This window comes from Bufo bufo, chromosome 6 (genome assembly GCF_905171765.1).
Source record: "Bufo bufo chromosome 6, aBufBuf1.1, whole genome shotgun sequence".
Classification (NCBI taxonomy): Eukaryota; Metazoa; Chordata; class Amphibia; order Anura; family Bufonidae; genus Bufo; species Bufo bufo.
In genome coordinates, this window is record NC_053394.1 from 433,452,840 (window position 1) to 433,468,745 (window position 15,906).

The 15,906-nt window shown below is 36.9% G+C and overlaps 1 protein-coding gene across 1 annotated transcript; it reads left to right on the forward strand.

Annotated features, from left to right (window-relative positions):
- Positions 1-11,888: 11,888 nt before the first annotated feature.
- Positions 11,889-15,621, forward strand: RCVRN (recoverin). The gene is made up of 3 exons (XM_040437391.1): positions 11,889-12,269; positions 13,908-14,019; positions 15,108-15,621. Exons 1-3 carry the CDS (start codon positions 11,889-11,891, stop codon positions 15,218-15,220), a joined length of 606 nt encoding a protein of 201 aa, XP_040293325.1. The 3' UTR covers positions 15,221-15,621.
- Positions 15,622-15,906: the final 285 nt, after the last annotated feature.

Sequence of the window (15,906 nt, forward strand, 5' to 3'; positions counted from 1 at the left end):
ACCCCTGTCTGCCATGGACAAAACCTACTTGTTCTTCATGGACAATGTCAGGAAGAACATCTTGAAGTCTAGTGGCTAGAATCTTCGCCCACCACTTCACATCATTGTTAAGCAGAGATATCGGCCTATAGTTACTGCAGCAAGTCGGGTCCTTGTTATAGTAGTTATATTCTTGTACATAGGAGCAGTATTATAGTAGATATATTCTTGTACATAGGAGCAGTATTATAGTAGTTATATTCTTGTACATAGGAGCAGTATTATAGGAGTTATATTCTTGTACATAGCAGCAGTATTATAGTAGTTATATTCTTGTACATAGGAGGCAGTATTATAGTAGTTATATTCTTGTACATAGGAGACAGTATTATAGTAGTTATATTCTTGTACATAGGTGCAGTATTATAGTAGTTATATTCTTGTACATAGGAGGCAGTATTATAGTAGTTATATTCTTGTACATAGGAGCAGTATTATAGTAGTTATATTCTTGTACATAGGTGGCAGTATTATAGCAGTTATATTCTTGCACATAGGAGGCAGTATTATAGTAGTTATATTCTTGTACATAGGAGCAGTATTATAGTAGTTATATTCTTGTACATAGGAAGCAGTATTATAGTAGTTATATTCTTGTACATAGGTGCAGTATTATAGTAGTTATATTCTTGTACATAGGAGGCAGTATTATAGTAGTTATATTCTTGTACATAGGAGCAGTATTATAGTAGTTATATTCTTGTACATAGGTGGCAGTATTATAGCAGTTATATTCTTGCACATAGGAGGCAGTATTATAGTAGTTATATTCTTGTACATAGGAGCAGTATTATAGTAGTTATATTCTTGTACATAGGAGCAGTATTATAGTAGTTATATTCTTGTACATAGCAGCAGTATTATAGTAGTTATATTCTTGTACATAGGAGCAGTATTATAGTAGTTATATTCTTGTACATAGGAGGCAGTATTATAGTAGTTATATTCTTGTACATAGGAGCAGTATTATAGTAGTTATATTCTTGTACATAGGAGGCAGTATTATAGTAGTTATATTCTTGTACATAGGAGGCAGTATTATAGTAGTTATATTCTTGTACATAGGAGGCAGTATTATAGTAGTTATATTCTTGTACATAGGAGCAGTATTATAGTAGTTATATTCTTGTACATAGGAGCAGTATTATAGCAGTTATATTCTTGTACATAGGAGCAGTATTATGGTAGTTATATTCATGTACATAGGAGCAGTATTATAGTAGTTATATTCTTGTACATAGGAGCAGTATTATAGTAGTTATATTCTTGTACATAGGTGGCAGTATTATAGCAGTTATATTCTTGCACATAGGAGGCAGTATTATAGTAGTTATATTCTTGTACATAGGAGCAGTATTATAGTAGTTATATTCTTGTACATAGGTGGCAGTATTATAGCAGTTATATTCTTGCACATAGGAGGCAGTATTATAGTAGTTATATTCTTGTACATAGGAGCAGTATTATAGTAGTTATATTCTTGTACATAGGAAGCAGTATTATAGTAGTTATATTCTTGTACATAGGTGCAGTATTATAGTAGTTATATTCTTGTACATAGGAGGCAGTATTATAGTAGTTATATTCTTGTACATAGGAGCAGTATTATAGTAGTTATATTCTTGTACATAGGTGGCAGTATTATAGCAGTTATATTCTTGCACATAGGAGGCAGTATTATAGTAGTTATATTCTTGTACATAGGAGCAGTATTATAGTAGTTATATTCTTGTACATAGGAAGCAGTATTATAGTAGTTATATTCTTGTACATAGGTGCAGTATTATAGTAGTTATATTCTTGTACATAGGAGGCAGTATTATAGTAGTTATATTCTTGTACATAGGAGCAGTATTATAGTAGTTATATTCTTGTACATAGGTGGCAGTATTATAGCAGTTATATTCTTGCACATAGGAGGCAGTATTATAGTAGTTATATTCTTGTACATAGGAGCAGTATTATAGTAGTTATATTCTTGTACATAGGAGCAGTATTATAGTAGTTATATTCTTGTACATAGCAGCAGTATTATAGTAGTTATATTCTTGTACATAGGAGCAGTATTATAGTAGTTATATTCTTGTACATAGGAGGCAGTATTATAGTAGTTATATTCTTGTACATAGGAGCAGTATTATAGTAGTTATATTCTTGTACATAGGAGGCAGTATTATAGTAGTTATATTCTTGTACATAGGAGACAGTATTATAGTAGTTATATTCTTGTACATAGGTGCAGTATTATAGTAGTTATATTCTTGTACATAGGAGGCAGTATTATAGTAGTTATATTCTTGTACATAGGAGCAGTATTATAGTAGTTATATTCTTGTACATAGGTGGCAGTATTATAGCAGTTATATTCTTGCACATAGGAGGCAGTATTATAGTAGTTATATTCTTGTACATAGGAGCAGTATTATAGTAGTTATATTCTTGTACATAGGAAGCAGTATTATAGTAGTTATATTCTTGTACATAGGTGCAGTATTATAGTAGTTATATTCTTGTACATAGGAGGCAGTATTATAGTAGTTATATTCTTGTACATAGGAGCAGTATTATAGTAGTTATATTCTTGTACATAGGTGGCAGTATTATAGCAGTTATATTCTTGCACATAGGAGGCAGTATTATAGTAGTTATATTCTTGTACATAGGAGCAGTATTATAGTAGTTATATTCTTGTACATAGGAGCAGTATTATAGTAGTTATATTCTTGTACATAGCAGCAGTATTATAGTAGTTATATTCTTGTACATAGGAGCAGTATTATAGTAGTTATATTCTTGTACATAGGAGGCAGTATTATAGTAGTTATATTCTTGTACATAGGAGCAGTATTATAGTAGTTATATTCTTGTACATAGGAGGCAGTATTATAGTAGTTATATTCTTGTACATAGGAGGCAGTATTATAGTAGTTATATTCTTGTACATAGGAGGCAGTATTATAGTAGTTATATTCTTGTACATAGGAGCAGTATTATAGTAGTTATATTCTTGTACATAGGAGCAGTATTATAGCAGTTATATTCTTGTACATAGGAGCAGTATTATGGTAGTTATATTCATGTACATAGGAGCAGTATTATAGTAGTTATATTCTTGTACATAGGAGCAGTATTATAGTAGTTATATTCTTGTACATAGGAGCAGTATTATAGTAGTTATATTCTTGCACATAGGAGCAGTATTATAGTAGTTATATTCTTGTACATAGGAGCAGTATTATAGTAGTTATATTCTTGCACATAGGAGGCAGTATTATAGTAGTTATATTCTTGTACATAGGAGCAGTATTATAGTAGTTATATTCTTGTACATAGGAGCAGTATTATAGTAGTTATATTCTTGTACATAGGAGCAGTATTATAGTAGTTATATTCCTGTACACAGGAGCAGTATTATAGCAGTTAAATTATTGTACATAGGAGCAGTATTATAGTAGTTATATTCTTGTACATAGGAGGCAGTATTATAGTAGTTATATTCTTGTACATAGGAGCAGTATTATAGTAGTTATATTCTTGTACATAGGAGCAGTATTATAGTAGTTATATTCTTGTACATAGGAGGCAGTATTATAGTAGTTATATTCTCGTACATATGAGCAGTATTATAGTAGTTATATTCTTGTACATAGGAGCAGTATTATAGTAGTTATATTCTTGTACCATACAAAGGTGGTAGTATTATGGTAGTTATATTCTTGTACATAAGAGGCAGTATTATAGTAGTTATATTCTTGTACATAGGGGCAGTATTATAGTAGTTATATTCTTGTACATAGGAGCAGTATTATAGTAGTTATATTCTTGTACATAGGAGCAGTATTATAGTAGTTATATTCTTGTACATAGGAGCAGTATTATAGTAGTTATATTCTTGTACATAGGAGGCAGTATTATAGTAGTTATATTCTTGTACATACGAGCAGTATTATAGTAGTTATATTCTTGTACATAGGAGCAGTATTATAGTAGTTATATTCTTGTACATAGGAGCAGTATTATAGTAGTTATATTCTTGGACATAGGAGGCAGTATTATAGTAGTTATATTCTTGTTCATAAGAGCAGTATTATAGTAGTTATATTCTTGTACATAGGAGCAGTATTATAGTAGTTATACTCTTGTACATAGGAGGCAGTATTATAGTAGTTATATTCTTGTACATAGGAGCAGTATTATAGTAGTTATATTCTTGTACATAGGAGGCAGTATTATAGTAGTTATATTCTTGTACATAGGAGCAGTATTATAGTAGTTATATTCTTGTACATAGGAGCAGTATTATAGTAGTTATATACTTGTACACAGAAGCAGTATTATAGTAGTTATATTCTTGTACATAGGAGCAGTATTATAGTAGTTATATTCTTGTACATAGGATGCAGTATTATAGCAGTTATATTCTTGTACATAGGAGCAGTATTATAGTAGTTATATTCTTGTACATAGGATGCAGTATTATAGTACATAGGTGATAGTATTATAGTACTTATATTTTTCCACATAGAGTGCAGTATTATAGTAAATATTTCTGTAAATTTACCATATTACTTGGTTAAGCTTTTTACATGATTTGTCATTGTGGTTCTCTATTTAATTATCCCCGTTTCTCAGGCAGTCGTTGTAGGTAGGGAACTGATGAGCTCCAGATAATAAGCCAGTTTTTGTAAAGAGATCTAATTAGTAGAACTAATTGCAAAATGGGTCATTTGACAGCTCGGCATTGTCTGTATATCTGACCTCAGTGCACAGATGGCGATTTAATCCACCTAGGCTTGGGTTTAGTCCTTGTGCACTGGAAGATTTCTAAGCTGATTATGCTCCAGGTTCTTGTGTGTGAAGATGATAATCATGTTGCCTTCAATAATGATGAACGACAGCTATGTAATCACACCTAGTCTACAGTTTCACCATGCTCTGTGACAGAGGTGCTCTGAGTTCTTCTGTAATATTTGTGTCCCCTTCGCCCAAGAACTGAAATATCAAAGTTTAAATAAAAGTTTCCATCAGATTTACATAGGGGCTAGCATAATCATACTCCCCACGTCCTAGTCGTACTACATATGAAGATACTTACATATTGAATTATTGTAAATTCTGAAGCATTGAGCATTTAGAATTATATATTTTTACCCACGTTCCCAGTACACTAGAAGAACCCCACCAAAGGGCTTGGGGACCCTACTTGAATCTTATTGGAAGCTGCAAGAGATCTTTGTGCCCAAATCTATTTCTGAGCTTACGTTTGGCTTGTGCTTCTAGTTGCTGATCTGCAGTAAAAAGGAAAAGGTGGATTAATTATGTTCAGATTTTTAAAAAATGCTGACCATTGCCCTTTCGGTGAACGGGTGACCTGAATACCTAGTCCCATATGGGCCTCCGGTATGACTGACTATGGTTGTGATTTCCTGTAGAGTTTATGTGTGGCAAACTGCCGACTGAGCCTTCATGGGTAGGAGGCACTTTATCATGAGATGCTCAAAACCCTCTTTTGATGAGTCTGTATATTTATAACTTTTCCATTGTTGCGGCCCCTTTATTTTTGAAGATCAGCAATTATGAGAATTAGAATGAGAATTTAATGCAGCTTTCACGAGAGACTGAAGTTGTCCTCTTACTATCGTGAATAAGTTTGATGGAGACTTTGCAGGCGCCAATCAACAAGTCAATTGTTTCTAGATGCGGTGACAAACAATTTTGGTGAAGGTTTGATTGGGTTCAGAATGACAATGATTGCTACCATTTTATTTCATTTTCTTCTCTCAGAAATCTCCATTCATTATTCTTGAGTTGCATTTTCTAGTTTATTTGCTTTTTTCAATTGTTTGTGGCTCTGTTCACTCCTTCATGGCTGAAAACATATGAACAAGGAGACAACATATCTACTCCATGACCTCCAAAGTGTTTGATGGTGAGGCAGATTTGTTGTCAATAAAGCTTCTTTACTGTATGCATAATGGAGTACCGCTAGCAGGACAGGTGGTGACTTTAGTTTTTTGAAAGGGGCCACATTACAAATTTTTCTCAAGAAAATACAGTCTTCTTCTTGAGCCTCCATGGTTTCATGGTCTCCATGCACCCATTTTGTTCCTGTTCTTCCACATTTTGAGGCCTAATTGTCTTCTCCAAGAAGTTCAAACTTTGAAAAAAATATCAAAAATAAGATATAGGTCCCATTGACATCAAGGTATTTCTGACTATTCCACTTTGAATTTAATTGCCTTCTCCATGGAGCTTGGTCTTCCCATATAATGTCCTGATGACATTTTAGATCCCACATTTAGGAGATCAGCCCTACCATAAGTATTTTTGTTCAAAAGGATCTTAATGAAAGGAAGGTAGGAAATATTAGGGAAGTTTGTGCTCTCCCTTGTCCCCAGATCTACGAGAGGTGTATGGGAGACGGCATCTCTTGAAGGTCATATTAAAGAATCCTGAGTTCCAAATGATTTGTTGAAGGCCCAAGGTGTTAAATGTTTTCCTGCCAATACAATGTGTTGGCCTGAAAATGTTATTTCTTGGAAACCCTATATTTGAAATGATCTTTGAAGGTCTTTTTAATATAATGTAAAAATTGTAAAAGTAAACCCAATAAAACGCATTAAAGAGCAATTCCCAGGTTATGGCTACGATCATCTGCACCTAACTTCGCCATTTTACCACCATCTTGATGGAGTTTATTTTAGGCTGCTAGAGTAAAAACTATGAATTGCTAAATCCAAATATAGCTCGAGACTTGAGTCTACTCAAATGTGAACAACCCATAGACTAATCTTGAGTCAATTGTACAGGGTGGGCGATTTATATGGATACACCTTAATAAAATGGGAATGGTTGGTGATATTAACTTCCTGTTTGTGGCACATTAGTATATGTGAGGGGGGAAACTTTTCAAGTTGGGTGGTGACCATGGCGGCCATTTTGAAGTCGGCCATTTTAAATCCAACTTTTGTTTTTTCAATAGGAAGAGGGTCATGTGACACATCAAACTTATTGGGAATTTCACAAGAAAAACAATGGTGTGCTTGGTTTTAATGTAACTTTATTCTTTCATGAGTTATTTACAAGTTTCTGACCACTTATAAAATGTGTTCAATGTGCTGCCCATTGTGTTGGATTGTCAATGCAACCCTCTTCTCCCACTCTTCACACACTGATAGCAACACCGCAGGAGAAATGCTAGCACAGGCTTCCAGTATCCGTAGTTTCAGGTGCTGCACATCTCGTATCTTCACAGCATAGACAATTGCCTTCAGATGACCCCAAAGATAAAAGTCTAAGGGGGTCAGATCGGGAGACCTTGGGGGCCATTCAACTGGCCCACGACGACCAATCCACTTTCCAGGAAACTGTTCATCTAGGAATGCTCGGACCTGACACCCATAATGTGGTGGTGCACCATCTTGCTGGAAAAACTCAGGGAACGCGCCAGCTTCAGTGCATAAAGAGGGAAACACATCATCATGTAGCAATTTCGCATATCCAGTGGCCATGAGGTTTCCATTGATGAAGAATGGCCCCACTATCTATGTACTCCATATACCACACCATACCATCATTTTTTTTGTTCCAACAGTCTTGGAGGGATCTATCCAATGTGGGTTAGTTTCAGACCAATAGCGGTGGTTTTGTTTGTTAACTTCACTGTGATGAATACCACACCTCGTGCCCACTCGACGTCAACTACGTCAAGCTCACGAGATGTGGTATGGTCACGGGTCTACCAAAAACGTGAAGTTACGCCCTCCAGTGCACGTAAGGTCAGGTTGGTATAGCTTACACACACCTCCTGTCCATGCGGGCACAGAGAGGCAACAAGCTGAGAGAGCCTTTTCACTGCCGCAGTGAAACAGCGACTCCTCAGCCTGGGTATCTGCCACCAGTTCTAGTTTGATATAAGCCCAGTCCGCTAACGGGATTATATAGGGTCAGAAACCAACCCGCGGTAGCTTATCACTAGGCCAAAACACGGACGTGGGGATTCGTGATCGAGATACAAGATAGCACAAGATTAAATTATAGATTTAATCGCCGTATGGGCACACTAGATATAACACAATATACACAGACAATATATACAGTGGTCTGAGGTTACAGATTATAGGTTATATGGTTACAACAGGGTTAAGCAGTGTTAAAGTCAGTTACCGGGTAAGATGAAAGTTCCTTTTAGTTGTGAGATGTTCTTTGCTGGAGTCCACATGAAGGGCCGTGATCTCAGCTATTTCCTGGGTCCCTCTAACCACATTTGTAGGATGCGACCCCTCTTCAGAGAAAGACGCGACTTGCTGGCACCAGACTTTTAACCTGTAGCCAGCCCATCCCCTCCCGGCTTTAGGGAGGGGTCCACTCCCCCTCTTCTGGGCTGGCAGCAAATGACCCACAAAACCCTTTAGGGTTCATAGCTCCAGACCAGAGGGTCATAGGGAGATGGTTCTGGGACCAATGGACCTGCCTGGGTTCCGGCTACAAGTAGAGCCCAAACCTGGTACCATTATGTGGTTTCTATGGGGAGATATGGATATCTCCCTACCCTGACCTCATCCCATTAACCAAAGACCATGGGAACGTACCTCGTGGCCACCGGGACACAAATATGTATCCGGTTTGCGCCTGCGATGGCCAGGCGGTTCATAATTCCTTATGAAAGGTAGGTGCCAACATGTCTGGGAGGTCTCATTGATCCGGGGCAAGGGCGGATACCCCCTGCTGGGGGTTTTCCTGCAGAATTCAGTTGGCTCCAAACTGGTGGAGGTGAGGTGTGACCTTCTCCTTGAAGCCTGGACCCCCTGTGGGGGGGGGGGGGCTTTCCTCCTTGCCATCTGACACTCAGATGGCTGGGGGGTGGAAACTAATTTTGCATGTACACTGAACATGCCAAGAGGTGCATCAGATGACAATCAGGCCTGGGGCTTTGAAGCAGGGCCCTCCTGTGGAGTTCACTACCTCCGCTATCTGTCAGCAAATGGGGGTGTGAGGACATGGCTGACAGTAAATATTAATCCATATTTCTCACATTCACCATTCACATAAAAGTTTGCCTCATCACTGAACAAAATCTTCTGCGTAAACTGAGGGTCCTGTTCCAATTTTTGTTTTGCCCATTCTGCAAATTCAGTGCGCAGATCTGGGTCATCCTCGTTGAGATGCTGCAGTAGCTGGAGTTTGTAAGGATGCCATTTGTGAGTAGATAATATCCGCCGAAGGGATGTTCGACTAATGCCACTCTCCAGTGACATGCGGCGAGTGCTACGCTGTGGGCTCCTGCTGAATGAAGCTAGGACAGCCACTGATGTTTCTTCATTAGAGACAGATTTCATGCGTCCACATTTTGGCAAATCCAACACTGAACCAGTTTCACGAAACTTCGCAAGCAGTTTGCTAACTGTAGCATGGGAGATGGGTGGTCTCGTAGGGTGTCTTGCATTGAAATCTGCTGCAATGACCCGGTTACTGCGTTCACCAGACATCAACACAATTTCTATCCGCTCCTCACGTGTTAACCTCGGCGACATGTCAATGGCTGTAAACAAAGAGAAACTTGTAAATAACTCATGAAAGAATAAAGTTACGTTAAAACCAAGCACACCATTGTTTTTTTCGTGTGAAATTCCCAATAAGTTTGATGTGTCACATGACCCTCTTCCTATTGAAAAAACAAAAGTTGGATTCAAAATGGCCAACTTCAAAATGGCCGCCATGGTCACCACCCATCTTGAAAAGTTTCCCCCCTCACATATACTAATGTGCCACAAACAGGAAGTTAATATCACCAACCATTCCCATTTTATTAAGGTGTATCCATATAAATGGCCCACCCTGTAGATTAATTATGGTGAAAGAAATGAAACCCATCATCTTGTCTCCTATATGCAAAACTTACTGAGTTCATTTTGAAGCTATACATCCACTGAGACCATCGGGGTGTAGACATGTAAGTTTTCATGAAGATTTACTTTTAGACCAAAAGATTAGTTGTAGTTAACAACAATATATACGTGAGGCAGGTGGCAATGGATTTCCTCTTTTACTAAGGTCTTCCAAGGATAAAATTGGTTTTGACAGTCTTTGGTGGAACCTCCATCATAGATGAGTCTGTTCCTGAGAAATAATATCCCACAATGTAAGAGCATGATTCATAAGAACAATGTAATCCCAAAAAATAGCCAAAAACAATACCAAGACCCATTGTATCCATAACCTACCAGATGGTAACAACCAGCGTGCCAATCCATTTACAATCTCAAAGTATCCAGAATTTAACATGTGTTCCATCACCAATATCCTAAACCCCCAATAATTAATCATCTGAAACCCTTTAGAGTGAAAATTTTGCTTGGTTGGTAATTTTGACCATTGTAAGCCGCTAAGGCTGATTGGGATACATGTTTTGTTTGACCTTACCATGATTGCAGCATACTACAACTGAACCTCCTCCATGAAGAGTTCCAGTAAGTGGCATCCATCACTTGTATCTTAATTAGCCATCCTACATCACTACCACTGACCCTTTTGGGTGAGGCTACAGGGGACGGCACTGACACATGATGGGTTTACGGAAAAATCTTGTGGCAATTAATCAATTCAAAAACTGCAGTGGGCACATGTCTTAAAGGGGTTTTCCGCTAGTATATGCCATCATTGTCAGATAGGTGTGGGTCGCACCTCTGGAACATTTTCTTATCTCCAGAATGGGGCCCTTGAAATGAAGAAGCTAACACCACACCACCACGTGCACTCCATTCACTGCTATGGGAGTACCGAAAACAAATGGGCAAGTGCGCTGAGCTATTTTCTTAAGTCTCATAACAGTGGATGGAAATAGTACTATGCCAGCACGGCCACCTCTCCATTCACCTCTATGAGACTGCCAGAAATAGCCAAGCCTGCACTGGGCAATTTTCAGATCTTCCACAGAGTTGAACGAAGGATGGACGCACATGCATGACTACTCTCTGTTCACTTCAGAGGTCCCATTCTAGAGAGAGGACGGAGTCCCACAATGACCAAGCGCTATACAATGTTTAAATAATACTACTATGCGATCAATGTTCAGATTTGTGGTGTTCACCTCTGGTGCCAGGCCAAGTGACACTCTTTAAGGCAAGCCATGGGGTTGCCTACTTAGCACCAGAGAGGTGGCCAATAGCTGCTATTACAGGATCTGCACAGTGCATTATAGAAGAAGGGTCTTTGGTATAGTCAGATTTCATATCAAAGGCTCCAGATAGGCTGGGTTCTCATAAGGCTGGGTTCACATCTGTAGTTTTATCTCTGGCAATCTGATTCGGCGGAGGAACAGACTGCCAGAGTTTACTGTATCCAGCACAGCTGGCTACCACCGCGCACCGCTGAATACCCATTCAATGCAATAGGATCCAGCAGCGTTCCAGCCACTTACCGGCATATGTGCTGGCTTTCAGCCAGACAAAAAATACTGCATGTAGCATTTTTTGTCCGGCCGAGGGTTGGCATGTATACTGGGTACAGTGAATTCTGGCAGTCTGTTTCCCGATGGAACAGACTGCCGAAATTAAGGACGCAGATGTGAACCCAACCTAAGCCACTGCATCAGCTTTACCATCCCTATTAATGTTGTTAACCGTGAGGACCCATGTCATGTGATCAACACACTTTATCAATTACCTTACCTGATTTTCTGAAGTAATGCAATGTCACAAAGCGAGTATCATTGTCTGCATGATGCTTAAACCTCAGTAATCCTAACAAGCCTTATCTGGATTTAGAGGGAGGCAGAATATTCAGCTCATTTACTCCTTGAGTTTTACAAGTAAGACAATAGAAAAGTTCTAGAAAATTGTTCCTTCATCATGGGCAATAGCAAAAGCAGTGCCCTATCTAAAGAGATTCTAGAAGAACTTCAGTTGAACACTAAATTTACCCAGGAAGAGTTGTGCACTTGGTATCAGTCCTTCTTAAAGGAATGTCCGAGTGGAAAGATCTCCAAAAAGCAGTTTGAAAATATCTACTCAAAATTCTTTCCGGATGCTGATCCAAAAGCGTATGCCCACCATGTCTTCAGAAGCTTTGATGCCAACAACGATGGGACGCTGGACTTTAAGGAATACATGATTGCTCTTCACATGACCTCATCTGGGAAAACTAACCAAAAACTAGAGTGGGCATTCTGCTTATATGATGTAGACGGAAATGGGACCATCAGTAAACAAGAAGTTCTTGAAATCATCACGGTAAAGTATTTCTCCTCTGGTCCTTCATTCTTAGCACCATCAGTAGTAATCTAGACGTCATTCACACCGAAGATGAGGATCTTGTAAATCCAAATGACCCCAAATCCTAAACTAATTAAAGAAAGGGTCAGGGAAAAATGTGCTCTGCACTTTGGGACTTCGGTATTTTAATATTGTATTTATACCATAGATCTTCAAGTTCCACCAACCATATGGCAGCATATTTAAAAAAATATATATATAATTATTGAAAATATCGAGAAAATTTTTACATTTTTAATTCTATACATTAACACGCACAGTAAATCACAGAAAATTTACTGCTGCTGTCGGTGGAATTACGCACATGAAAGGCTTTAAGGAATCTTAGTTAATTGCTTCATAAAATCAATCGTAAATCAGACAGGTTATAAGAAGACAGAAAGAACAAACCATTCAAAGTCTCCTGGACTTATGGACATGAAGTTATTACAATTTGATTTTGGAATATTTAGATCTTATTTGAAGTAAATTAAGTTATTTTTCATAGTCCTCTAAGGAGCTGAAAATTCTTAAACTTATTTAACTTAACTTATTCACATTTGTATTTTCAACCTTTTTTAAAGTTTTAAAATATATTTTATTATAAAAATTTTTAAATGTAATATTATTTAACATAAAACAGTAAATTAGATTCTTTCCAAGGTTATTAGATACACAGTAAAATTCTAATTAGCTTGTAAACTGACCGGAGGGCAGAGATTTATTGTGGACTAATTGTTTCTGTACGGAAAAAATTGCATTTCTCATTGTCAGAGACTAATTAACATGAACCCATTCTAATAAAAGTCTCATTACTCTTAGAAATGTCAATTTAAGTTATTTCAAATGTCTAAAAATTTAAAGAAAAAAAGAAACAAAAACAATAAAAAACAAAAAATATATCCTGCCATCTTTAAATTACAATATTGTGATGATGATCCCTATGGCTATAAGTGTATTATTTTACACTATATATGAACATACATTATTTTATTGTATTATCTTATATTACATTTATGTTATGTTTTTTATTTGTTTCTCTTTTTTCTTCCCTCTATGACTGTGTACACAGACGTAGCTGTCAATCACTGATAGCTCCGCCTCCTTGACTTTGAAGCCCAGAAAGAGCAAGAATATAAATGAATAAATGACAAGTTTTACTGAATCTTTTCCCACAAAACTATATATTAATCTGCTCAGATCTTCCCGCTCTATAACATGCAGCTTGCAGCTCAGACATCATGGTCAATGTGACCGGTTATTTTAATATGTAAATAAATGTAGTTCCATATGACAATATCAAATGCCCTTAGATTGTATTATATAGGAATTTCTTATTCCCTTTTTCATATTCACAAAAAATGTATTATTTTGCCCAAGGCATCCATCCAACCATTCTTCTCTGCTTACGCTCTTTATAAAATTTGACCAATTTCTATTAGAAACTTTTTCAATCACTATTGTTTTTAGAATTCATAAGCTAAATGATATCAGCCTTCTACATTAAATTAGTCAAAAATTAAGACAAACATTTCTGACTAACCTGCACTAACCTTATTATACTGATTTTTTTTTACTTGTATTTTGAGAAAATGCACAGTTTTTGCTTTTTTTTAGGCAATATTCAAAATGATAAATGTTGAAGATCAAAAACATCTTCCAGATGATGAAAACAGTCCAGAGAAGAGAACCAATAAAATATGGGACTTCTTTGGCAAGAAAAATGATGGTAATGTTTATACTGTAGATATTGTCTGATCATTATCAATCTAACCTTGTATTCACATTAACATGACCCACAAGTCTGTGGTACCAAGACAGTGCCCAATTGAAGCTTTAGCTCTTTACTTAATGACCAGAGCATTTTATCCTACATTAAGGAGACCAACCAAGAATGGTCAATGCTGTCTGGTGGATTCTCCGCTACCACAAGTTATATGGGTTACCTAGTGGTAGATGCTACATCCTATGGTCACACAATGGGCACCATTCAATGTATGAGCCATCAAGGGTCTATAGATGTCAATGGTCCTATTAAAAGTTAATTTAGCTTAGGGAAAACCAAGTATTTATCCATATCTTCATTGATTGGTTGACAAAATGGCTATCAATAATTATGAATAAGGAATGGCAAGAACGTGGAATAGCCTACCCTTTAAAGATGACTTGACATAGTGATAGTTCTCTAAAATGTCTTCTTAGTCCTCTTTATAGTGTGCCCAAGACATTTAAGCTTGGAATAGGGGGTCTATAAAGAGCAGAGCCCGTGAGGTTATTTGTGGCCACTAGGCAAAAAATATGGAGGGACCCCTTGGATCCAGATTCCACCACATGTGTGTAGTCCTCTCCATCAAAGCCTATGAGAGTTATGAAAATAGCTTAGCAAGTTACTCTTTTAGCCATCAAAAGAGAGAGTCCTGTGCACATAAGGCCCCCACTCAGCAGCTTCATATCAGTTCGGCCATCTGGGGAGGTGGGGGAGGATGAATTTTCGAGGTCCACAAGGACCTTAGGGTGGTGGAGCCCAAGGTTACATTTCCCATGTGCACCCCTATAATCTAGCTATGGAGATAGGCCTTGTTCTTGCCATCATTCCAGATCCTCTTTGTAAGACATTCTAAGATCCATCACTTGGAGGTTGCAGTGTTGGGAAATCTTCTTTATGATAGGATTTTGCATATATTTGCACACTCCGACCCCAATTTGGTTAAGTCTACTTGCACAGTATATTAGAATCTGTTATAAAATATTGACCACTGGATCTGTAAGCCCATATATAAAACCTATTCATATAAGCAAAGTACTTTCTATTCACAGACAAACTCACAGAAGGGGAATTTATTCAGGGAATCATGAATAATAAAGAAATCCTACGTTTGATCCAGTTTGAACCTCAAAAAGTCAAGGAAAAACTAAAAGAAAATAAATAATAAATTGTGGGCCCCTCACCCTACATCAAAGACTGTGAATCACTACTACAACCCCATCATCCCGACCACTGTATCTCCTGGGACGACATAGACTGATCTGAAACACTTGTCCTCCTTAAACTTCCCTTCCACCAAGTAGTGATACGTGTGTCCCGTAACGCTGCGCCATCATAATTAGACTAAACAATAATCCATGGATTACATCAGTAGTCTTATACACTGAAGGTCACTCCATAAGAAAGTTGAATCTGCAACAGAATGAAGGTGCTGAAGACAAAAGGAGAAAATACAAATTCAAATCAAAAATGTTTTCTCTGTTGTTCCAAATTTTTTTAATCATTTTTGTTTTATTGATTTTTTTATTTCATTTTGCTTATTAGTAAAAAAAAAAGTGCATTAGATTTTTTTTTTTTAAGGTTTTAGTGGTACATGTCAAAAACAACCATCCCAGTCAAGAAATATTTGAGTATTAACACAGATGATTTTTTTTAAAAGTACGAATTATGTAGTTATTATAATTTATATATATATATATATATATATATATATATATATATTATATTATATAATATTATATTATAATTATTGATAATTTACAAAAATTTAAGGCAAAAATAGAAAAACTGATAAAGTAAAATCCTTAAACAAGTTATAACTGTAGTATTTAATAGAGATCAACTGGTTGA